Source organism: Natator depressus, chromosome 11 (genome assembly GCF_965152275.1).
Source record: "Natator depressus isolate rNatDep1 chromosome 11, rNatDep2.hap1, whole genome shotgun sequence".
Taxonomy (NCBI): Eukaryota; Metazoa; Chordata; order Testudines; family Cheloniidae; genus Natator; species Natator depressus.
In genome coordinates, this window is record NC_134244.1 from 12,814,146 (window position 1) to 12,840,331 (window position 26,186).

The 26,186-nt window shown below is 44.0% G+C and overlaps 1 protein-coding gene and 1 long non-coding RNA gene across 8 annotated transcripts in view; one reads left to right on the plus strand and one right to left on the minus strand.

The window, feature by feature from the left end:
- The window catches only part of MUC13 (mucin 13, cell surface associated), a 39,936-nt gene extending 35,886 nt beyond the window's left edge, over window positions 1-4,050 (minus strand). For 6 of the 7 annotated variants that reach the window (XM_074966786.1, XM_074966787.1, XM_074966785.1 and 3 more), the window contains exon 1: window positions 3,904-4,050. In XM_074966786.1, the coding sequence (XP_074822887.1) occupies window positions 3,904-3,961 (58 nt within the window). In that variant the 5' untranslated portion in view covers window positions 3,962-4,050. The remainder of the gene's footprint in view (window positions 1-3,903) is intronic. The other variant, XM_074966790.1, reaches the window with a different exon arrangement.
- Window positions 1,551-9,501, plus strand: LOC141995545 (uncharacterized). Its single transcript, XR_012641350.1, has 3 exons — window positions 1,551-1,674; window positions 5,298-5,412; window positions 8,921-9,501. It is a non-coding gene; the product is annotated as an uncharacterized LOC141995545 (long non-coding RNA).
- The last annotated feature ends 16,685 nt before the right edge of the window (window positions 9,502-26,186 follow it).

A 26,186-nucleotide genomic window follows, 5' to 3' on the forward strand; every position in this document is an offset into this window, starting at 1 on the left:
TTGCTTATCTGTACATTTCAACTAGTATAAAAGGAAATATTTTTTCTGGTTTGTCTATTTACGGTGAAATTGAGGTTTACCAACATTTAGCAATAAAAATGTAATCCTTCCAAGCCTACTAATCAGTTAATTCCATTCCTCCTGCTTTTCTGATCCTAACTCAGATAAATAGCTCATGAAAGTAAATTTTCTTGAAAATGGGAGATGTGATGTTCTTGTCCATTTGTTATGTTAATGTCCCAAATATTAACATGTAAATTAAACGTTATCACTAGTTGCAATAATATATATTTATTGAAACCACTAGGGGACATCAGTGGGAACAAATCCTGAGATTGTTGTCAGTGTTAACATCTAAAGTAAATGTAACTGTAGATTGAAATAACAGAGTTCTCTAAATTACCAGATATTGTGTGGGAAGAAAATATGGTACTATCAGCACCATTACCTTCCATTTCTTCTGCTTAACTCTTGGAGCTGGGGAAGGTGTGGGTAGAAAGAAGTTTTATAAAAGAGTAAAGAACTCCTAAAATGGAAACCTCACTACAACAATCTGGTAAAGATATATTGAGCAAGGGACAGACTCGGCCCATATTGAAGCTAAGGACAAAACTTCTGCAAGAACAGGCTTTTCTTTTGAAATTACCATGGAATGAACTTGTCCCCGTACTTGATTAACATTACAAATGCTAACATGTAAACTACAGATTAACACATATTTTAAAGAATCATATTCTAGTTCCCGTTTGAATTTGAGGAAGATTGACTTAGGTCTTATCCTGTTCCTGCTGAAGCCACCAGCAAAACTCTCCTTGACTTCAGTGGGATCAGGCCCATGGTACATTTTATTTAAAAAATGGTCCCGGTCTGAAAAGTGACTAATGAATAACAACACCTTTTCACTCAGCAGCTCCTGTGTCTCTGTTTGGACAGCAAACCATGAAACACCTAAATCAGTAGTTCCTGTTGGAAGTCTGCTGTATGTTCCTGTTGCAGGGGCAAAACCTGACTCTAGTTTTATCTGTGCAGCTCTGCCTTGTGTGAGCAAAACAACCCTTAAACAAACAAACAACCTTATTGTTTTTTCAGACCCAGACGTGAGTTTGCAGTGCTGAGTTGGGAATGGGAGTTTTCAGTTGTAAACTGACCACATTTGGTAAGGACCCACTGAGTTACAATGAACATGGTACCCTATTATGCTATTTGTACAGTCAGGTTTTGGAGTAGAATTTCAGTAGAGAATTTCAGCCCTTTTAGGTATCCTTCTTAACTGTTGAATTTGATGAAAATGTGGTATTGTTTGGGTCTAGAAAAAAGGAAAATAAATCTTAATAGGCATGCTGGTAAATATATTATACTGACATAGGCCCAGATTCTGATCTCAGTTCAACAGATTCTGGTGAAAATTGTTCCCCATTAGTCACTGTAGTATCCACACTCACTTTCACCCCAATGTTCTAATTTCAAAGCCATGCACGTAGGTTGCCAGTGAAAGTGAGCTAGTGTGGGGTCCCATCTGGGATACAGGAGACCACTGTGCCTGCTCCAAAGAAGCTCTGGACTTGGATCCTTTCAGAAGCTGAGTACATCCTAGCAGCAGTTGCAGGCTAGAAATGAAGCCAGTTTGCAGCTTCTGGGGACAAGCGATAAACAGGAGAGGAGTCTGGACCATGGGTAAGGCTCAACTGGGAGGGGAGGAGAGGGAGCTGCCCCTTTTCCCTCCCCGACTCTCTGCCTGGAAATTAGGAAGAGACATGGTGGGGGAGCTGCTGGGACTGGTTGGGAACTCCCACTGGAGAGAAAGCAGGCGGTGACCACACTCCAAACTGAAGAGGGAGGTAGGAAGTGGTCCTGGGAAGGCTGGTCAGATGCACCAGGAAGAGGTGACTGAGACATTCCTTGTCTCTCCCCTTTGGGCCCTGGGTCCCCCTACTTTCCCCTCTTCTCCCTCTCCCCTGTCTGTCTGGGAGAGCTCTGGGGCACCAGGGAATTGATGAGCCATGGTTGGCCCATTGGTCCTGTTGGCCTCTGATTGAAACCTGCTACAGGAGGCTTAATATAGGTTTTGTCAACAAGATAGCCCGCACTAGTGAGTTTCAGTCCCTTATTTTAATGAGCAGCCATCTGATTTCAACAGCAACAGAATTAGATTAGATTTGAGGTTTGTTGGCTTAATTCCCAAAGAACAGGTGATTTGCATTCTCTACAAGATTCACTTACATATGTATTAACCTTAACCTGAGGGAAGGCCATACCCCTGTGTTATCAGCACCAGCTACTGCAGACAAAGATTTCCATTAAACCTCATCTACACTCCACAAGGGTGGAGGAGGTTTTACATATTTAAAGGTAAATTTAAGGCTCAAGCACAATGCCAAATGGACACCCATGGAGACTGAAATTATGCATTTAGGCACAGAACTTTTGCAGAACAGACAACAGCTTCCCACTGCCTTCCCTGCATGCTTGCCAATCAGCTCCTCCTCGTCCCTCCTAGTGCCTCCTGTCCGCTGCGACTCAGCTGTTCAGCGGCATGCAGGAGGTGCTTGGGCGGAGGAGGAGTGAGGGCAGGGCGTGCTCGGGGGAGGGGTTGGAATGGGGCAGGGGGCGGAGTGGGGGTGGGAAGAGGCAGAGCTGGGGTGGGGACTTGGGGGAAGGGGGGGAGTGGGGGCGGGGCCTGGGGCAGAGCAGGGATTGAGCACCCCCTGGCAACTCATAAAGATGGCGCATATGCATGAGGTATTGCTGCCCTGAAACAACTCAAAAGGATTTTCATTTAAAAATTAAAGATTTGGGAACAAGCACAGCAGTTCCCATGTCTCCATGCTTATAATATATATTTATAGGTCATTGGACTGTACGCTATTCATGTTCGTACAGTGCCTAATACATTGTGAGTGCAACTGGAAATTATAATAATACCACCTAGCTTTTATGCAGCACTTTCCATCAGCAGATCTCAAAGCAATTTGTGATGGCATTGGAAGAAATGAATGTGTCACAATGACTGGTTTATCTAATGCATTGTGTGTGTATCACCATAGTCACTGAGATTGTGTCCTCCTTTCACATTGCTCTAAAGCAGCGAAGACCTTCAGACAGCTGCCATCCAAGCACCTGCTCTTTCCCACCCCTCCCTTTTCTCCTACATTAAAAGAAAAATCAGGAAGGAAGGAGTTAAGGCTGATCCTCTGTCTCATGTTTATATCAGTGGCAATGCTCCAATCAAATAAAGTAAGTTAAAGATTGACTCTCAGTTTTCACTTCGCAGATTCCTGGCTTTTGTTGATTTGATACTTAATTAGATGTAACCCTGGATATCAGATACATATCCCTGGCCCCTTATCATTTATTGTGTACCCAATCCCAAGCCTTCAAACTCAACGGAAAACTCCCATTGACTTCAACGGGGCAGGATCAAATCCTGGGTGAATTAGATGGTGTGGAGCTGTTTTTTGTGAAGATTATTCTTTCAGGGATTAAGTGTTTTGCTGAAATAAGGGACACCTACAGCAGTCCGTTCTCCTGGAGCTGAAGTTGAATAGTTACTTATTTACTAATGAAAATAGCCCTGCTTCTTATCTTTTCTAATGAAGGGTTAATCTCTGTGCTCTAGTACATAGGTCATACAAACAGATTGATGCACTAAATTAATTTAATCACAAACAACAATGTTTTTGTCTGGGTCTGTGAATGGGTAAAACTTGGTTTCAGTTAAATTTTTCCACCCCTTAATTAATCAGAAACTAGAAGCGCTAAAATGTAACCATTCTTCTGCTGAATATTGCATTCTTTTAGGAACCATCTTAGTAAATGCACCACTAGGAAAATGTTATCCATTCCCTGTGTAGATGAATTGGGTTGTTATTTAAAAGTCCCAGAATAGAAGATAGCGTTTCTTACCTGACTTGGCACAGGAAGCAAAGCTAAGCAGAAGGGCGAGAGATACGTAGCCTTTCATTTTTGAGGCTGCTCTCAGGCAATCCTACGAGGAAGTGGTTTCTCTCCTTATGTCTGCTCATTTAAGATTGTTCTAATGGGTACAGAGTTCAACCTCTAACTGACGTCAGAATTGCAAATGGCAGCAAATGGATGATGTTAATTTGTTTTAGCTTCCTCTTTAGACTTTGAGACAGACTGATGCTAGCTTGCTTAATACCAACAATTAACTTGCTGTAAACTGACGGCACTTTAAGCCTCAGCTCATAATTGCATTAGTCATATAAGCAAACGATTCTTTCCATATGCTCAGTGGGATACAAATTCTAGGCCAAGACATACAAAAAAGTAAAAGGTAACAGAAAACAGCTGGCGTTTGGAAGCCACAGAAATGGGAGTTGGATTGAGCCTGAACAAAGCAGATATGTGAAATAAACACTCTTTATCCTCAACTCCTGGCAAGACGAGTGTCAGCATAACCAACTGTCGACATAATCGACTGTGGGGTCAATTATAAATTTCTTTGCTGCTGTTTAAGGTTTGAAGTTGCTCTGCTAGGCCTGTAGGACTGGGTTCAATCTGTCTAGAAGGCCTTTCCTAAGAATGCATAAAGCTTAGGCTCGAGGGCTGAGTCAGAACCGTAGCTCTATTACGTGCTCTGGGAAATTAAAGTGTAACGTCCCTGGTCTCCTTTGCAGGCACCTCTTCCCTATGCGTAAGCCCTCAGATTTCTTTGGGAACATGGAACCACAAGGGTCTGGGGGAAGAGGGGACAAGCCGTCACTAGATACGTGAAAACCCTCTATATATTTACATAAACGAAACAGAGCCACCCAAATCAGAGCATCAGGAGGGTGGGCACCCCACAGTTCTAATAATAATTGTCTGATGTCTGGCGGTCCAGAACTCGTAGTCCCACCCCAACCGCCTGAAACCCCCATCCTGAGTCCAGTTAGTGACAGGCAAGGGGCACCAAGGGGCAACTCAACACCACCTCTGTTCCAGTCCAGAGAACCACTCTGTCAGGTCCTGGTCCAGTGCTGTAATATCAGCCCTGCTTTCACCTGCCTGGTGGGCTGGGGCACTGTGAAGTCAGCTCAGCATTGTTGCTGTCTGTCAGGTTGCTGCACCTACATCTCTGTGTCATTGTTGTTACTGCTCCAGTCGGGCCTTGCTGCAAAGTCAGCTCTGCACCACAGCCATTTGTCTGGCTGGGCCTCACTGCAAAGTCAGCTCAGAGCAAACTAGGACTCTGGCTCCTGACCTTTAGGACACAGCCCTCCTCCCTGATAAGCCTGAGTTTTGTTACCAAACCTTAGTTCACTTCCCATGAAGTCAAGGTGGCTCACTCTTTCCAGGTCCTCACCTGCATGTGATGCCCTTCCAAGAGCACAGGAATAAGAATAATCTATTCTCACTCCTACAATCAAAGCATAAAGGCATTCCAGCCAAACTCAGGAGATGGAATTATGGGTAAGCAATATTATAATTCATTTAAATGAAGCTGACCAGAGCTGGGCTTTCCTCGTCTCCCTTAGACTGGTGAGCAGAGTTCCATCCAACTAAATCTTCTGGCCTGGCAGGTGTATAGAGCTGAAGACTAGCTCTCTGCCGAGAGGGGCAAAATACACCAAGCCCATCTACTGCCATGAGAAGAATGTAGAAATTGCCATCCAGCTCTTTCTTCCCCAAACACGTACATATGTACGTACGTATGTACGTACGTGTGTGTGTGTGTGAGAGAGAGAGAGAGAGCGAGAGAGAGAGAGAGAGTGCTGGCTGTTTATGGTAGTGGGGAGTCTGGGAAGGGAGTGCTGGAAGGCTGTCATCGCAACTGGGACAGAGTTATGGTTGTGGTCTGATATATAGTGATTGTTCTAGCAGTGAGATGTGCCTCTCTGATGGGAGCAGTAACAGGCGTGTCCTGTTAGATGCCTTACCTTTTCATTTCTGTGGTTTTGTGTTAGGTATGTGATGTGCACAGTAGCAACAACCTTAACACACACACAAGATAATGCTCACAGCATGGCCGTCTTGATATTCCAAGAGGGTGTTGCTGGGAAGGAGCAGACAAACACAGCTTGATTCACTGTTTAGCTTGGGATTGTACCTATGTTTTAATTTCCACCAAACTATAAAACATCTGTATTCAAGAATGAAGCATGATCATGGGAAGGGAAGGCGTGTTTCAAAATTATGAATGTTAGATGGTTTCCCCCTCACACAGACTTCTGGTTTCTAGCCAGATCCAAAAGTGGAAAAACACAAGTCTTTGCAGTATTTATGGCTGGGTGGAGAATCCATTCCCCCCTCCAGGTAAATTAGTGGAGATGGAATCTACCAGCCAAATCTATACTGATAGATTTTCTTAAACCTTTTAAAAAACCTCTCTTTTAGAGAGCACAATTCATATGCCTCAGTGCTGGTATAGAGAACCATTTTCTTTCTTGTGTCCTGTGATACTGAGCCCTATGGAGGCTCCAAACTTCCAAGTCTGGCTCCATGAGCACAGCTGGAATCCCAAGGAGACCTTCCCTCTTCTATAGAGTGATTGGAGCTGGACCATCTCTCATGTGCTTTTGGGGAATGGTGTCAAGGAGGATCTGAGCAAGCAGAGAGCCTCAATCTGCAGAGCCCAGAGCAAGTCTCTGTGGCTTACTGATAATCAGCCATGGAGATCAGCTCCAAAACAGAGCTGTTATCAGAGTGAAAACCTCTCACCTACCCCCTCCTCCAGACAATAGGAGGGATGTCTGATAGAAAGGCCACCCCAACCATCCCAGGAAGCATCCTCCTGCAGGGGATCACTTTGTACCTTCATCCTAATCATTCTTTCTCCCCCCACACATTTCCACTGGTGTGACTGAAGCAGTGGATTCCACAAGGGAAGGTGTGTGTGTGTGTGGGGAAGGGGGAAAAGCTGGCTCTTTGGAGGCCCAGTTTAGAGGGTGACATTCAATTGCACATTTCCCCCTCCTCCCTACACACACATCCTCAGCAGCTGTGTCCCCCAGCCACAGCCCAGTGCTGCTTAACATCTCCGAAAGTCAGGCCATTTTCCTTTTAAATATATGACTTCTAACCACTCAGAGTCCATTTGATCCTGGAAATGGATATGAAAAACCTTTACTAACCAGGCTCTGGAGGGCATTCAAAAGAGGGGTTAATCTTAAATAATTGTTTTGTCACTGTTTCCCTACCCCAATGTGAGATCCTCCTGGCACTTCCTGGTTCACTAAAAAGATCTCAGAATTCATTACGAAAAATACAATGGTATTTGACACAATGCCACCTGTGAAACAGGAAATACAGCACCAATATATTGGCAAATATAGTGCCAGTCTATAAAAAGTGAAATAAGAAAAACCTGGGGAATTACTAACAGACCAGTCAGCTTAACTTCTGTACCCGGAAAGATAATGGAGCAAATAATCAAGCAATCAATTTGCAAACATCTAGAAGATAAGGTGATAAGTAACAGTCAGCATGGATTTGTCAGGAACAAATCATGTCAAACCAACCTCATAGCTTTCTTTGATAGGGTAACAAGCCTTGTGGATGGGGGGGAAGAGGTAGATGTGGTATATCTTGATTTCAGTAAAGCTTTTGATAACATCATAAACAAACTAGGGTAATACAATCTAGATGGAACTACTATAAGGTGGGTGCATAACTGGTTGGAAAACGTTCCCAGAGAGTAGTTATCAGTGGTTCACAGTCATGATGGAGGGGCATAATGAGTGGGGTCCTGCAGGGATCAGTTCTGGGTCCGGTTCTGTTCAATAGCTTCATCAACGATTTAGATAATGGCATAGAGAGTACACTTATAAAGTTTGTGGATGATACCAAGCTAGGAGGGGGTTGAAAGTTCTTTGGAGGATAGAATTATAATTCAAAATTATCTGGACAAACTAGAGAAATGGTCTGAAGTAAATAGGATGAAAGTCAATAAGGACAAATGCAAAGTACTCCACTTAGGAAAGAACAACCAGTTGCACACATGCAAAATGGGAAATGACGGCCTAGGAAGGAGTACTGTGGAAAGGGATCTGGGGGTCATAGTGTATCACAAGCTAAATATGAGTCAACAGTGTAACACTGTTGCAAAAAAAAAAAAAAAAAAGGGCAGCAAACATCATTCTGGGATGTTTTAGCAGGAGTGTTGTAAACAAGACACGAGAAATAATTCTTCCACTCTACTCTGCATTGATTAGGCCTCACTGGAGTATTGTATCCAGTTCTGGGCGCTACATTTCAGGAAAGATGTGGACAAACTGAAGAAATTCCAGAGAAGAGCAACAAAAATGATTAAAGGTCTAGAAAACATGACCTATGAGGGAAGATTGAAAAAAATTGGGTTTGTTTAGTCTGGAAAAGAGAAGCCTGAGCAGGGACATGATAACAGTTTTCAAGAACATAAAAGGTTGTTACAAGGAGGAGGGAGAAAAATTGTTGTTCTTAACCACCGAGGATAGGACAAGCAATGGGCTTAAATTGCAGCAAGTTGGACATTAGGTTTAGGTTGGACATTAGGAAAAACTTCTTAATTGACAGGGTGGTTAAGCAGTGGAATAAATTGCCTAGGGAGGTGATGGAATCTCCATCATTGGAGATTTTTAAGACCAGGTTAGACAAACACCTGTCAGGGATGGCCTAGATAACACTTAGTCCTGCTATGAGTGCAGGGGACTGGACTAGAAGAACTCTCGAGGTCCCTTCCAGTCCTATGATTCTAAGAGGATTGCAAAGAAGGAAGATTATGAAAGAATTGTGTGTAGAACCTTAGTGGTATAAATTGGCGTAGCTTTGCTGGCTATGCAAATGTATGTCAATTGAGTATCTGGCCCTGACTATTTTTATAAGGTAAATTAAAACTTATTTCTGTGAGGAATGCACTTCAAGGCCTGGATAGTGGGGGGCATTTAGCACATTATTTTAAATTTAATTTTTATTTTTGCCTTGTCATTTTCTGTTAACACAGTTACATCTTGAAGAAGCCCATTTGTATCTGAAACACGTGTCATGGAGCACGTCACTCACTCGCGGACTGGCACCTCCTCCTGGTCATTCTGGGGATTACCTTGAGGCTGACACCCCCGTCTGCAGTCTGCACCCCACCACTCCTTCTCCGCAGTCCGCCTGCAGCCCCTCTTCACAGTGTCAGAAACTGTAGTGTCCTCTTCATGGCTCGGCCCTCCAGCCACATCACTGTCCATGTTCCCCCCTTCCAGGGGAATTTAGCTTCTAGTCCAGCCACTTCCCCAGTGGTGAGTGGGGGGACCCAGGGCTGCCCACTATTCCATGTCCCAGCACAGGGACCTGGTGGATTTCAGCCTCCTTCTGCACCCCTTTGTCTCTACTACCGGTACATTTCCCTAAGGCCACTTCCCAAGGCCACAGCACCCTCCTCAGTCTCAGCAGCCCATCCAGAGCTCTCTCTCTTTTCCCCAGGTTCCTGCCTGCACTGCTCTGTCCAAGGTGCTACAGGTCTGCAGCCTACTCCAGGCACAGTGTTCCCTCCTCAAGCTCCAGGCAGCTACTGACATTGGGGGCCCCCACATCCCCCCCACCATGGGGCCCCACCTCCCCACTCCTCCCCTTCCCCCCAAGGCCCTGCCTCCTGGCCTGGCTGGAAGTCAGGCTGTGGTATGACCTGCCCAGGGAGCCTGGGCTGCTGTGGGGAGTCCGGGATCCTCCACATGTCCTGGATGGCGGGCCCTGGGAGGCAGAGGCATGGGTCAGGGGCTGGTCTCAGGTACCCCAGCTCCTCGCTCAGGGCAGGTGGAGGGTCTGGGGCTCCCCACAGCTGCCCTGGCTCCCTGGGAGGCTGTTACTACAGTCTAGGGTGACCATACCTCCTGTTTTGTCCAGGACAGTCCCCTTTTTAAGCTCTGGCCCAGACATCCCAAATTTTTTAGCAAAACTGGGCCTTTGTCCATCATCAACTGGCAAGAGCAAGTGAGACAAATTCCCAGTTTGGCCAAAAAGGAACTTGGGGAGGGGACAGCTCTGTGGGAGGTGGTGGGAAAATGAGTTCAGGAGGGCCCTAAAAGGAAGGTCTGTTTACAAATACAGGGAACAAAGGAGCAGTGTGTATATATATTTTAAGAAGAGGGCAAATTTTGGCTGTCTAAAAGGCCCATTCAAATAGGGAAGGAAGGAATCTGAGTGAGGGTGAGAGGGGAGCAGAGCCAAGCCTAGATAGCTGAAAGATAATGTACTGGGCTGGCTGGAAAAGTCTTTTAAAAAAAACAGCTATGGGGAGAAACCAGCTATTTACTAAAAACAAAGGAACCGTGTACAGTTGCTGCACGTTATTTTACCGCCTTTATTGTTTTACATGAGTTAGAACTGCCTATCTTATGGCAACTGGTTTAATAAAGAAAAACACAATGATTTAAAATACTTCAGTTATTCCTGTTTAACTTAGATACGATATGTACATTTCCCTTTTTTCGGTGGTTTGAGAAGCTGATGTAGTCAGAGCATCTGAGCACGGGCAGTGGAAACGAGTTCTCTTCCTCGCGAGGTGATCTTTGCTTCTTGCATACCTTTGCATTGTCTGAGTTTCCACATCATAAACGATTTGTACGTACTTACCTCCCAGCAGGGAGTGAGGATTAATTATTTAGCTTTTATAAAGCAGCTTGACGTTTAAAAACACTAAATATAAGCTACATATTTATTGGGAAACTACTAGATGGTAAGCTGCTCAGAATGGGAGCCGTGTCTCTTTACATGTCAAAGAATCCAACAATAATATAACATAGGCAGCATAGAAATACATATGAATGAAAATAAGTGGTTCAATGGACTAAAAATGTGGCTATCTTAAAGTTGTGATCTTGTCAATAAATTGTTTGGTTTTGAATTAATAACCCCGCTGCTACCTGTGATGGTAGTTTTGGAACCTGTAGTTTCCGGTGAGTGAGTGTGGCCAGGCGCAGCTGTCTGTACACATAATACAGCGTTATGCCAGAGAACGCTGCCTAAGTGCCAAATATTGTAATAGCTAAGACATGAGGTTTGTTATTAAAACAGTGTTGTCTCTTGGTAAGTGTTGGAGACTGGCAGTCAGGACTGTTGAGTTCTCTAACTAGCCGTGATAGTTGATTCACTTTCTGCTTGAGTGTAGGCAATTCCCTTAACCTGTGTGTGTGTTTTACTATACCCATGTGTAAACTGGGTGGAAGGAGAGGGGTTGGGGGGGGCAGTTCCACACAGGAGGGAGGGGGGAACATACTCACCCACACACAGCTCCGGCGTCTGGCCTAGCCAGGGGATGGGGGCCTCAGAAGGAAGAGGAGGAGCTGGGCGACATCGCCCCAGGAGGAGGGAGAGGAGGAGCAGGGCCGGTGTTACGGCTATCCTATGTGGCCCCTCAATTGGCTGGGGCCCTGCCCCTGGTTAGGGCTCATTGGCAAGTTTTAGCAAAGAGTCTTGGGTATTCACTTGCATGTCCTTATTCAGAATGCTCTTTTAGGTCACACTGATTCCATGGCAGCATGGGTGTCCATTTTCAGGGAACAAATGTAAAGGTCCAAGTGTTGCATCTGGATTCACGTAGTGATTTCTTGTAGGCTTTGCAAGTTACAGTCGTAGCTGGATTTTATCACTTTTGGCATCCAAACCTCTATTGCACCTGAACAGTCAATGAAGATTTTTCATAGCTCATCTGTAGTCCAGGATTTCAGTTCTCCTCTTGTAGGCCATACAACAATTATAGCCGTGATCATAAGATAAAGGGGTAAGGAATTGATAGCAGGAATGCAAGAGACCTGTAGGCCTAGACCTGCAAGAATAGCTTAAGCAGTTAGCATAAGTATAAGACCTTATAGCCTAAGTAGGACTAGTTGCTCAATAAAATAGCTTTAGTAAACTAACAGTGACCTTAAGTCACAAGATGGCACAAGATTTTGTTTATTGTTTTGTAATAATCATGAGTGTTGTAAACTACTCGTTGGTAACTGCATGCAGGCCGTTTGTACCATCATCGTATTTTTGGAGGGCTACATTAGCAGGCACTCAACCACAGGTAACCATAGTAATCCAACTGATGTATATGTTACTGAGCCTTGCCTAATTAGTATCCTAATATACAGCACCACCTTGGCTTACCGCCCTCACTTGAAGAAATAGAAAAGGCAATCAGTATGATGAGCTCAGGAAAGTCCTGGGGCAGAGATGGAATACTGGCAGAAATATATAAATCTACAGGTCCAAATATATAAATCTGTGGTAACAACACTCCAGAAGATCCTTACTGACATCTGGGACAACGACGAAATGCCACAAGACTTCAAAGATGCCACAATTATTTCTTTATTTAAAAATAAAGGCAGCAAAATGGTCTGTGATAATACTGTGGGATATCTCTCCTGTTTGTTGCCAGAAAAATCTTTGCTCATGTCTGTTAGGATATAGATATTCAGGGCTGTCTGCAAAGGCCTGTACTTTAAGAATTTAGGTGTATTCTTATCACTTGGCTAGTTCTAGAGGTATAAAAGAAAGAATCAAAATCACTGTCTGCTGGTTGTAAGGGCCTTCTCTTACTGTGACAGTCTGAGGCCCTGTTCTTAGGCTAAGGCCTTTGGCTAAGCAACAGAGGCAGCCATAAGCTGGGCAGCGACCGGTCACATCCTCACATTCCAAACTAGTCACATTGAAAGAAGGTGAAATAAGGTCCATTGGGCTGTTAGGAATACAATCCTGTCCTGATAATGCCTATCACCTCCAGAGAAAGGGAAGTGCCTAGAAAATGTAAAAGGAAACAGCATCCTGTCTGGCAAGAACTCACTTATCAATACTGGGATGTGAAATCCTCACTTCTGTATTGTTTTGTCATTATAGTTCCCACTTTGCTATTGTTTATCTGTATAATCTCTGTCTGGTTCTCTGATTGTTCCTGTCTGCTGTATAATTAATTTTGCTGGGTGTAAACTAATTAAGGTGGTGGGATATAATTGGTTACATAATCATGTTACAATATGTTAGGATTGGTTAGTTAAATTTCAGGAAAATGATTGGTTAAGGTATAGCTAAGCAGAACTCAAGTTTTACTATATAATCTGTAGTCAATGAGGAAGTGAGTGGGCGTGGGTGGGAGGGGGTGGGTGTGTGTGGGGGAGATGGGAACAGGGAATGGGGTAAGGAAATTGCAATCATGTTTTGCTAAAGGGGGAAATGGGAAAAGGGAATGGGAGTAAGGAAACTGGAATCCTGTTTGGCTAAAGGGAGAAATGGGAACAGGGACACAGGTGTAAGGCTCTGTGGTTTCAGAGCTGGGAAGGAGGATACTAAGGAAGGAAACTGGAATCATGCTTGCTGGAAGTTCACCCCAATAAACATTGAATTGTTTGCACCTTTGGACTTTGGGTATTGTTGCTCTCTGTTCATGCGAGAAGGACGAGGGAAGTAAGTGGGTGAAGGAATAAGCCCCCTAACAATGTCCTCCTGAACCGACTAATTTCATCTGTCTCAGAAGCCAGTCTATCTGAGACTCAGTATGGATTCAGACCTGGTCGTAGCACCATAGACATGATTTTCAGTATCAGGCAAATACAAGAAAAATGTATTGAACAAAATATGGATCTGTTCAGTGTCTTCATTGATCTGACAAAAGCATTTGATATAGGCAATAGAGAAGGATTATGGATGATCCTCAGCAAACTTAGTTGCCCACCAAAACTGGTAAAGATCATTCGTTTATTTCATGTGGGGATGCAAGGTCAGGTACTTTTTAATGGAAATCTCACTGACTCCTTTCCCATTTCAAACGGAGTCAAACAAGGCTGTGTCCTTGCCCCTGTACTGTTCAACCTCTTCTTCACCCAAGTTCTCAACCATGCTACAAACAGGCTCCACAGAAGCATATACATCAGACTCAGACACAACGGCTCAGTCTTCAATCTTATAAGGCTTAGAGCGAACACAAAAGTAACAGAACTACTAACAAGAGAAGTGCTCTTTGCGGATGATTGTGCCCTCCTAGCACACACAGAGGGAGCTCTCCAGTGCATCGTAGATTGCTTCACTGAAGCATCAAAATGGTTTGGCCTCACAATCAGCCTGGAGAAAACTGCGGGGTTGCATCAGCCATCGTCACTGCTCCGTGCCCTATCCCCGAACATCTCCACGAGTGGAATCCCGCTAAAGGAAGTTGACAGTTTTACCTGTCTCGACAGCAACATCTCCCATGATGGATCTCTTGACCAAGAGATCACGAACAGGGTACTGAAAGCTTCTCGGTCATTAGGAAAGCTGTGTAACAAAGTCCTGAAATCCCACAACATACCCCTCTCAACAAAAATAAAACGTTATCATGCTTTTGTGCTCACATCTCTCCTCTCCGGCTGTGAGACCTGGACACCATACAAATGGCATATCAAACAGCTAGAGGCCTTCCATAGGCGGTCTCTGTGCGCCATTATGGGGATCTGCTGGCAGGACAAAATTAGCAATCTGGAGGTTCTCCAAAAGTCAAATGCCATAAGCATCGAGGCCATGCTGATAAAAGCCCAACTACGCTGGGTTGGACACATCATTAGGATGCCTGAACATGGACTCCCCAGAAACATTTTCTATGGAGAATTGGCACAAAGACATGAGAATCAAGACCGCCCCAGAAAGCACTACAAGGACAGCATCAAGAACAGCACACACTTTGGTGCAATAAAACCGGGTGATCTTGAGAAGGCTGCGTTAAGTAGATCAGCCTGGCACCACACAGCACTCAGAGCTTTCCAAGCCTTTGAAGAGGACCGAAGTAATCGACTGTAAGCTGCAAGGGAAAAGCATCATACTACTGCTATAGCTACCAAGATGCTCACCAATGACTTTGTCTGCCTGATCTCCTCACAAGCATGTGCGTCTCGCTTTGGACTTCAGAGTCCCTCCAGAGTCCACAAAAAGAGAGAGCATGAAAACGTCATTGTCGAACCGACGGACTACACATATATACATTTCCTACAGACTAACCTATACGATACGGGAACCCTAATATTATTAGAGTGAGGAAGTTAAGATATAGTAAAGGAGGGAAGAGCTATGCATACATATGCATGAAGGACAGTGAGGCCTATACAACATGTGGTCTCAAGTACAGCCATTGGAGGTCTTCATCAGCATGCTGGAGTTGTACTAGGATCTGTCTCAACCCTTTAGAGCTCCCCCCAAGGACACAGTGAGTATATACCTGTGACGGTCATGCTGACAGTGTTATATTACATCACCTCACTTGTTTGGACTGTTTTACTTATTGGACCAATCATTGTAATCATAAAACTTTTATAGTTACGGAGGGTCTTCCGTGAGTGTGAGTGCTGTTGTCCTTGCCAGGCCCTATGGGGCTGCCAAACCAGTAATTCTGATAATACTGGGCCTGATCTTGGAACAAGAACCTACCAGTTACAGAGTGCTAATTGGGCAAACTAAATCAATACTATAATCACTAAACAATCAATACATCAGGCAACAGGTGTCCCTGGGTAAGCCCTGAGAGGCACATGGCAACTCCTCCTAGACTGGGGTCAAGATATCTCACTTCTGGAAGATTTAGAGTTAAAAATAATATTCAGTCTGTGGTGAAGATTTCAATGCCTGCTTGCTGCAGTAGCATGGTACTTCCTCTTTGGTTTCTTCTTGGTTTTGTTGTGCTGTTCCTCATGTGGTATTTCTTCATTTTTCTTGCTCAGCTTATATAATTAGAGGAAGATTTGGAGCACACTCTTGGCCAGAGGAGGGGGAGGGAGAAGGCGGTGATTGGGTGATCACTGTTTTGAGTAACAATTGGTAAGGAAGGAGAGTTGTTTTGTTTGCTAGATACATGTGTTACATAGGAGTCTTGTTGTTGTTGAGGGAGTGAGCGTTAAGAGACACCAACCACAGGAATAGAATCAAAATAAGGAAAAGGCTCCTGAATAAGAAATAAGTGGTTGTACAGGACCCTGTAACCCATACTTAGCGGTGGCAGAGGAAGCTGATTTTCTTCTGTAAGGAACAACATAATACAGAGCATAACTGTGGTGGTGTCTGTAACAGTTGAAAGGTCCCAGAGCGCCTCTGGACCATTCTCCTTAATGGTGGTCAGGTATGAGTATGCGGATTTACCCTGATCCCACAGTGACCTTGGTGGAAAGCTTGGGGCAATAACAAAAGAGGGAACTATGCTGACCCTCTATTGATGTAATACTTTTTTGGGACCGTAAGGGATAAGAAAGGAATACACGCAGACCGGTCAATAAGGGGAATGAGAAAAGCTAGGTATGGGGGGGTGGGGATTGACTCCGCTACACAAGCTTGTAAGTGTTTTTGTTGTTGAAGCAATTGTAATATATTTTGGGGGAAAATGGGTATCAGGGTACACAGTGTTCAGTGGTGGCTACAATCCCTTTGGCCTTGCAACTGTAGTTATATGTGTTGAAATACATTGAGGTGGCTCTGGTCATGAACAGGGACAAGACGTTTTTGAGCAACCCAGCAGGCTTTCTAGGTCATCTGTTTGAAGCAAAGGCGATTAAAGAAAAGGGCAAGGAGATAAAAGGCGCAGCTGTAGAGTGTCAGTTTGTGGCAATGTGTTAGGGCAAAGATTAAGGAGAAAGGTAAAGCAACTTGGCCAGGTGCAACAGGAATTAAAGAAGGAGAGGAGGTTCTCTCAGGGTTAAACAAGCAACTAGGGTCATTGAGACAGACACACCTCACTCTTACCCATAAGCAGCAAGAGTTGGAGGATACGTTTGAAGAAAGTAAGTGTGAGATGGGGGAAATCTGGGAAGGTGCATGTGTGAGGCATCTAAAGGTGATTGAGAGCTTGAGGTCTTTTGCAGAGCGTAGGGTAGAAACGGGGCAGCTGCTAGAGCACATTAACGGGTTGCAAAGTTCTTGTCATGAGCTGGAGACAGCCATGGATAGGGTGAATCAGCAAGTGGTGACAGTCACAGCAGGAGCCTCTTCTGGGAGCTCACAGGCTGTAGAAAAGCTGAGTATTCAAGAGCAAGTGGTTCCTTTGAAGGTTGCCAAGATGGAGGATGCAGGCAAGGAAGGGAGTCAGCCAGCTGTTCCCATTAGTAGGTGGCTCTGGACCTGGAGACATCAGTACCTCTGGGGCTTGTCACTAGAAGCAGAGCTAAGCAGATGGCAGAGCTGGAGGAATTTGAATTGGTTACAGTAGGCGATAGCAACACATCACACCTGGCAGGGAGTGTAAGGAAGTTGGCAGTTTCAGTACAGTGGGTGGTGTGCAGGCTGAAAGGGTGAGAAAAGGGAAGTGACAGGCAGCTCAGAGAGAGATGGGGTGATTGGAAGCAGCAGTGGAAGAGAGATATAGTGCTTCAGAAGGATCAGATCAGGAAGATGTAGGAGGCAAGACTGGCTCAGAAGTGGTGGTGACTGTGGACAAGGGGTGTAGCCCATACTTTCCCAGGAAAGTAGTGGCAAGCCAGCCTTTGTTTACTAGTCTTGTTGCGGGGCTGGAAAGAGTTACAGCAGAAGTGAAATGAGCATTGGCTGCAGGTGATTTTATTGAAAAAAAAAATCCAGTGAGGGCTCTATGGAATCACCTGCCCTTACACCTGTTTTATGCTATCGGACACCCCCTCTTGAGCACATGAAGACAGGGCTGGCTTGCCACCCATTCTGCCTAGATCACTACCCCAGTCTAGGGAAGGAAGCCAAACAATCAGGCGTTTGACATTGACTGTTCCCGTTGCTCACTCCCTCCGCCCTGCCTCTCCCCTGGACGATGAAGAGCTGGAAAGAGTCCCGGTTGGGATTATAGTGATCACCAATTGTGCCTCAGGGATTCTGAGGTTGACCCTGCTATGAATGGTCTAGTGACGAGGAGGTCGGATGCGAAACCTCTCCTTTTCCCATAGCTGTGGTCACTGATGTAAAAACATTAGATTTTGTAGCCAAGTCGGCTGGACCTATGCAAAAAGGAGGCGGTGGCTGTGAATGCCCAGCATCTGGAAGCCAGAGCCTCTATGCTGCAGAAATTAAAAGATGTAACACTCCGGTAGCATCAGTATAAGGGTCACAAACACAACCTGTGGTTATGATGGAAGGAGCCCCCAGCCACCAGGGGGTGGAGCACATGGGCATTCCTTCTTCTCCCCGAGATTCAGCAGGAGGCAAAGTCAGGCCCGTACACCTCATGGGAGTGGGGCTTTGCCCTCTCCTAGTTGTCAGGGTCCACCCTGAACAGGCGCTGTGGGGGAGGCATGTACTCTGTTTCAGGTGACACACCCAGGCCCAGGCAGTTACTGGAGGAAAGATGATCCACCCCGCCTAGAGCTTAGCAGAAAGAGGAATTTGGACCTGTTTTGCTTAAACTGCAATGAGCAGTGACTGCACAACACAGATGTCAAAGGCCTTCAGCAATAAATGAAAGATATGATCCTAGCCTGTCAGCCCCACCCATCCCATTCCATGAGCTACATCACAGGAGCCTTCCTTCTCATGGCTTCTCCTCCCCGCTTCAGGGTCAGCTGGCCATTATGGAGGGGAACCACAGGCATGACTCCAACAAGCCCTGTGTAGTATTGGGGCCTCTTTAGGCACTGACACAAACAGAAGACCCCTATATCAGCGATGGTGAGGGGCTGCCATCTTATTTTTGTTATCAATACTGGGGCAGCCATCAGCATAATTTGGGACGGGGATCCACAACATTCTCCCTGGTCCTCGGGAACAACCAAAGTCCTAGCCACATTTATAAACATCTGTGTAACAGTGAGACTTTCACGACCACTTGTAATTCAAGTGGAAAACACGAGAAGAGTGCTTGTATTTCCAAATATCAAATTACCTAACCCTTACAGTAATTTATTGGGATCAGATTTTTCTGAGTTATCTTGGAGGTATTGTTGATCTGACTAACCAGCTTTTGTGTGTTCCAGCAGCAAGGGAATTAGACTGTCGACTAGTGGTCATACCTGTGTGTGGTTTGGTGACACCAGTGGAAAAGCCAGTGGCCTGTGACCTGGATAAAGTGGTAGAGAAACATGCAAGACAGAAGGTGTTACAGGCATTGAGTCTGAAACATGGAAATGTCTGTGCCAAACACAAGCATGATTTGTGGGCATATGGTAGTTACCATTTTCGTGGATGGTGGAGACGTGCCTGCACAAAGACAGCACCCCTTCCTGGATAAAGCTAACCCCCTATACATATTCCTATAGCATCCCGTTTAGAGCAAGGAGTTCTTCACAGATGTACATCAACTGCTTATTTACCTTTCTGGCTCATCCAGAAGCCAGATGGCTCCTCATGCCTTACCATTGATTACAGGCACCTCAATCAGGCCACACCTTCCTATACAACCACAATAGCTAAAATGCCAGATTTAACTAAGTCATTTTCCCCCAAGGCTGTGTGGTTTACAGTCCTGGATATAGGTAATGGCTTTTGGGCTTTACTGCTAGTCAGAGCGTCACAGTACAGGTTTGCATTTACCTTCCAGGTGGTCCAGTTCACTGAGGAAAGATTACCCCAGGGATATCATAACACTCCCACAATACTCCATGCCCAGCTGGAGCAGGTGTTATCATGATTTTCCCAACTTTCTGTTGTGTTTCAGTATGTAGATGACATCTGTCTAGTAACTCGGATGAAAGAAGACCATCTAGAGAGACTGGATGAGCTCTTACAGCTCCTTGAAGCTGCCAGATTAAAGTGTAACCCTACCGAAGCACAACTAATGGCCACTCAAAGTTTCTTTCTTAGGAATCACCTTGACAAGATGGGGAAGGACCCTTGCACAGAAAAAGGCAGGTGCTGTCCGAGCATTGCCTCTGCCGAAGAGGCAGCAGCCTTGCGGAAATTTTGGGCATTAACAGGATATCACTGGGATTTTATTCCTAACTAGGCCTCTACTGCGTGGCCTTTATACCAACTTTGGAAAAACCATGTAGCTTGGGAATGGACTCAGCAACACACGGAAGTATTGCCACTCAAACCTACCACAGTCCCCAGTGGAAATTGCTCTCAGGATCATCTTCTATCATTAGATACTTTTTCCCTACCCAGAAAGCCTTCAACATGCCCATTAAATGATATTCAATAATACAAGACCAGAGTCATAATATTAATAGTTTTATTGTATTCTTTTATGATGCTGACTAGAACGCCAGACATAATTGTACTGGATGCAGGTATAAAAATAATCCAATCCTTAAAAATTATACTTTGCTACTACAGTGCTGTATAATTAGTGGAGGTTGCAAATATGATACAACTTTAAATAACACTGGTTTGGAAAATTAATTAAAAAACTACTCAGAAGCTAACATTCAGAGATATGAGAAAGGAAATCCAGAACAATGTAAAAGACATAAAGCAGGTCTACTGACTGTACATTCATTTTAATAATAGAAACATAAACAAATGTCACATCTTTGCCTTTTGCAACAGACTTTGCTGAAGGTGAACTTTACTGAAGCAATTCTGAAGACTACTCCAGCAGTAGTAATGATTCGTGTATCATGTTTGCTTTGTCTTAAGAAAAAGTCCTAGAGAATTTAACAGGGATGAAACCAATAGGTTTCCTCTAAAAATTTCCTCTAAAAACCTAAACCATTTAATAAGGGAGAATATCCTTCCTGTAAGTTAATAAGGGAGGATATCCTTCCTGTAAGTTCTTCTTTAACCATTCTACATGATTGTATAGCAGGGATACAATTCTCTATCAAATTTTGTAGGATTGTTCAAGAAAAGTTATCCTTTTCTGTTACGTTCCATAGGACTTTCCCACAGCTCACTGTTGTAGTTTTCAGACCTGTGGGCCACACCCTTCACTTATTACTTTAACAAAGCTCCCATTGATTTCAATTAGAGTTTTGCCAGAATAGGCACTCCAGGACCTCACCATTTAATTACTACTTCAAAAGAATATCAAGCCAATACTTCTCAGGTCTCCCTCATCATTAGGGATATCCCTCAGGTTGAACCCAAATTCCACGCATCACACATGAAATAATTATTGCCCCACTTGGAGCAAGATTTTTACAACAAAAAAGCCAAATAATTAAACTGGCTGAGCCATTTATTTCTTCTTTTTGGCTTATTGTTTTGGCTCATTTTCTCGCATCATTATGGGTCTTTGTCCTGCATTGGACCTTTGTGGATTCAGGGCAATGAAAAAATAAATATGATTTATTTGGCTCTGTGAAACTTACAAGACACACACAGTATATTAGACACAGCCCATCAACATTGGCATGCTCTGTGTTCTTATTTCCAGTGGGGCATTTGAGAGTAAATTGGCCAGTGGTTTCTCAGTACAGGAAACACCATCTTTAGCTCTAGAAGGCCTTCGTATAGGAGGAATGTTGCTCAATTATTAAAGGTTTCCCCACCTAAAACAATGTATGAAATTCTCATTCATTCTCTCTTTAAGAAGGTGCTCCAGATCTTGAAAAATAACATATGTACAAGCTCACATGCTACAGGGTTTGCTACAATATTAAGTACACGTTTTAAAATTAAACACAATATTAAAGGTGGTAAATAGTCATACAAATGGCCAGAGTTGAAGTAATGCATGCAGTGAAGCACAATTCATCCTGAAGTTGGCGTGAATTGAGGCTTGAATCAAACACCCATTAAAATCAGTGGGCGTGTGTTCCCATTGACTTTAATGGAAGTTGGATTAGGTCCTGGGTCTGCTACGAAGCACAAATAGCACAGAAAGAAGAACATTTAAGTAAAATGTATCTGTTTCTTTTGATTTTAAGGAAGAAATCTGAAGATTAAACATTGACTAGAGGGAATAAGGAATCCAGATAAATTTGGAAAAGAGACTGGAACTGACAAGTGCCGGGAAGGAATCCCTATAAAGTACTAAAGTAATGGCCAAACCCACTACATTTGATCATAGTGCTTGGGGAAAGTCCGGTGGAATACTGCAGGAGAAATACATATAATAAGGAAACAAGTTCCTATTTAGATGCATCAGTACAGGATTTTTAAATGTATTTTGCTCCTGACACCTCAGGCAAATGCACCTGCAGTGCTGAGCCCTGTTGGGGCTAGGAGGGGTGGAGTGCGATGGCATTAGACAGGGTGTCAGAACTTTATAGGAAATATGGCAAGAGAACAAGGATGAATTGCCTCAGTGTTGCTTAATGTATTAGGGGGCACAGGGCAAACTGCATTGACAGTTCTGCTCTTTGTTCTGGTTACGGCTTTAACTATTTAAAGCTGTAAACTGTTTAAAGCTTTGAAGTTCTGTTCGCACATTGCCACGTTCTACTGCAGACCAGAGGGTAGCAGCAAATCACACCAACAAAGCAATCAAGTCCCCCCTCAAATTTAGTGGTGGGTCTTGAATGCCCCCAATAGCCAGGCCAAATTTTGCTGTTCTATTCATCTCAAGTGGGCTGTCCCTCTGAACCTGGCTATTGGGGGCATTCAGCCCATAAAAGCCCCTCGGGCACAGCAGGGTCAAAACAATTGATAAGTCACCATAAAAAAAGCCCAACCACATAGACAGCTTTTCCTACCAAGTAACAAAGTTGGTACTTTTTCAAAAGTGAATCAACACCCCACCTACAAGGCTGCCTGTTGGCCTGGTTCTGCTATGATCGGCCAAGCAAGCTGACCTAGCTTTGATGCCTGCTCCTGGTCTCTTGCTCTGCATGCCAGCAGGGGCTAGGAGACCTGCAGACGCAACATGCTAAATTTATGGTGGATGCATAAGTGGAGATGGGATAAACCTCATCTTGCTGAATCACTTGTAGCCTATTAATCAGCAATACTGAAATACTCTGAATGGAGTTCTATCCATCCCTCCTTGCTCAGGAGAATGGCGGCCGTGACACATGGAAGCAATATTAAGAGTGGCCTAAATGTTCAATTTCCGGTACCTAAAATTAGGAAACATAACCATTGGAAAAACCAGGCTACCTTGATTTAGCTGTGTGTCTATGGATTTAGCTTAACATAAGGTGCCAAAGTTTGAAAACATTGCCCTACGGGCTGAGGGTAAAGAGGAGGAATGGTTTATCATCTGGAACACTTCCATACCTACAGATAGGAATAACAAACAATGTACCATTAGTGTATGGGGCTTAGATACCAAGGTGATAGCGAGATAGAAATAGATGCAGTAGATAGAAATAGACAGGATTAGTGTTTTGTTTTTAATTGAAGCGAACAATGAAAAAAATGTATCATATCCACGTCACATGTAGTGATGATCAGGACGGACTCTACCTGTTGCATTTATAGCACTAAACACTAAGGTGCATTGCACCCAACTAGCATTCTCTGCATTAGCAGAGTTAGGATTGTGTCGGTATGTGGCAAAAATTGGAAAATTATATTCTCCGCATACTGTGTTTGAGGGGATCAGCAATCAGAAAGACTGGCTTCGAAGTGGCCTGTTTCATGGGGGACATTTTTGATAGCACTTGTATTCTGAAGAATTTCACACAAAAAGTGAAATTCACCCTTGTGCAGAGAGCCACCACCAGCCCTATGCACTAAGTCCCACTTAAATTCTCTAAGTAGAGTTTAAGTCGGAATTGTATGAGGCATAGGTTGCATGCTGACTGTTTACACAGGGTAGATTTCACCCTGGCTGCAGATAACCATTGCAGATTTTCCTAAATGTTGCTGTGAGAAAAAACGATGTTTCCATTTGCAACCAAGACAGAATGTACAGTAGCTCTATGAGCCCAAGAGTTCATTTAGGTACCAGTCTGAAAGCATGTGGCGTTTTTAAAGGATAAATGCTAGTGTAAATAAATATTTTCTTATCTCTACCTGCTGTGCTATGTACAAAGGTTCAATAAAATAAAGATAAGAGATCTTTCTGGAAAAATCCTGCAGCCATTACCCATGGACTAGAATCAATGTTTCTCAACCTTTTTGCTACCAGGAACTAGCTTGCTGCCTTCCTACAGTGTGTCAGAGAGATCTTGGGGACCAGTGCTGGTCCATGGACTGGTCATTGAGAAACACTCTTGAGATTTCTCGCGGTCCTACATTTCTATGATTCAGGTAATCCCGCTGATTTTAATGGGACTGTTCACATGATTACAGGCTGCAGGTATGCACCCAAACGAGGGTTTAGAAACAAAGACATTAAAATGAACAGTTAACAATTAGAAAAGGAGGACTTGTGGCACCTTAGAGACTAACACATTTATTTGAGCATAAGCTGTAGCTCACGAAAGCTCATGCTCAAACAAATTGGTTAGTCTCTAAGGTGCCACAAGTCCTCCTTTTCTTTTTGCAAATACAGACTAACACACCTGCTACTCTGAAAGTTAACAATTAGACTGTTTAGTGATCCAAAGTTGGAGTGATCCTTTCAGTTCTAGGTACTGGTCCTGCAGCCCTTACTCACCCAGGTAGTCCCACTAACTTCAGTGGGACTGCTCATATAGAGCTCAACTCCTGTGAGCGATTGGGCCTCCTTAACTCTTAGTGAATCATTAGGAACTGAGCACTTTGCAGGATTAGATGCCTAAAGGCTACTTGTTTGAGGGCTGCAGGATCAAGTCCCTCATTTGTATCATCAGATAAGCCTATGATGGGATGTAGCACGAAGACAGCAGCCCCCAGCGAGGGGGGCAAAAGCACCATTCACTGAATGGAAATACTGATTAAAGTGCCAGGGGTTTCTAACAGCTATATTGAAAGTTTAGATCCTTTATCACAAAATCATGGACGTGTAGGACTGGAAGGGATCTTCAGAGGTCCTCTAGTCCATCCTCTGCAATGAGCAGAACCAACTAAACCTAGACCATTCCTGACAGGTTTTTGTCGAACCTGTTCTTAAACACTGCCAGTGGCAGGGATTCCACAGCCTCCCTTGGTAACCTATTCCAGTGCTTACCTATCCCTCCACTGTTACAATGATCAACACCCCCACAACACACCTTTCAAAATCCACGGATCCTACACATGCCTATCACAACATATGATGGTACCTCATCCAGTGCACTAACTGCCCCAACAACAACTATGTGGGTGAAACCAGGCAACCACTACGCTCTCAAATGAACTCACACAGGAAAATGATAAAAGACAAAAACACCCAGTCACCTGTGGGTGAACACTTTTCACAAAGCAATGTGACCTTTCAGTCCTCATCCTCAAAGGAAACCTGCACAACACTTTCAAAAGATGAGCCGGGGAGCTTATATTCATTACTCTGCTAGACCCTAAAAAACATGGACTGAAGTGAGACACTGGATTTATTATTACAATAATTTGTAACCCACTAACCCCTCTTTTTGTTAACAGGCCACTCTACGTTGAATGGTTCCTTACCATATGTACTAACTACTTATGCTAAACAATCTGTTCCACTTGCATTTTGCTCTGATGCTGGGAGTATCTTTTCCCAGACCCAAAGAAGAACTCAGTGTGGTTCGAAAGCTTGTCTCTCTCACCAACAGAAGTTGGTCCAACAAAAGATATTACCTCACCCACTTTGTCTCTCTAATATCCTTGTAGTTAGACAGTTTTTCCAATCATGTAACCTAAATCTCCCTTGCTGCAGACTAAGCCCATTACTTCTTGTCCTACCTTCAGTGGACAAGGAGAACAATTGATCACTGTCTTCTTTATAACAGCCCTATCTGACTGCTGTTATCAGGTCCCTCCTCAGTCTTCTTTTCTCAACACTAAACATACCCAGTTTTTTAACCTTTCCTTATAGGTCTGGTTTTCTAAACCTTTTATCATTTTTGTTGCTCTCCTCCAGACTCTCCTCCATTTGTCCACATCTTTCCTAAAGTGTGGCACCCGGAAATGGGCACAGTACTCCATATGAGGTCTCATCAGTGCACAGCAGAGTGGTTAACATATACCAGAATGTTATTTGTCTTTTTTACAACTGCATCACATTGTTGGCTCATGTTTAATTTGTGATCCACTATAACCATCAGCTCCTTTTCTGCAGTAATACTTTCTAGCCAGTTATGTTTATCTATTAAGCTGTTTTGTGTATTATAACTAATCACTAGAGTTTTCCTTTAAGTAGAGCTCCTTAGGCAGGAGCAGATTATGCAAGAATCACACCGCCTGCTTGTTCAGACTTGAGATACGTTAAATATTACCATCTGTGGCCTTGAGCCTGCACAAGGTAGGTATGAAGTTCAAGGCAAGATCAAAAGCCTAAGCAGGGTGGGAAGAACAGGGGATGCTGACCCTGCATCACTGAGAATATTGGTGCACAATCACATTGTTACTTCTGCCTATTGCTTGCAGCAGTAACATAAAAAGCAGAGTGCGCAGTT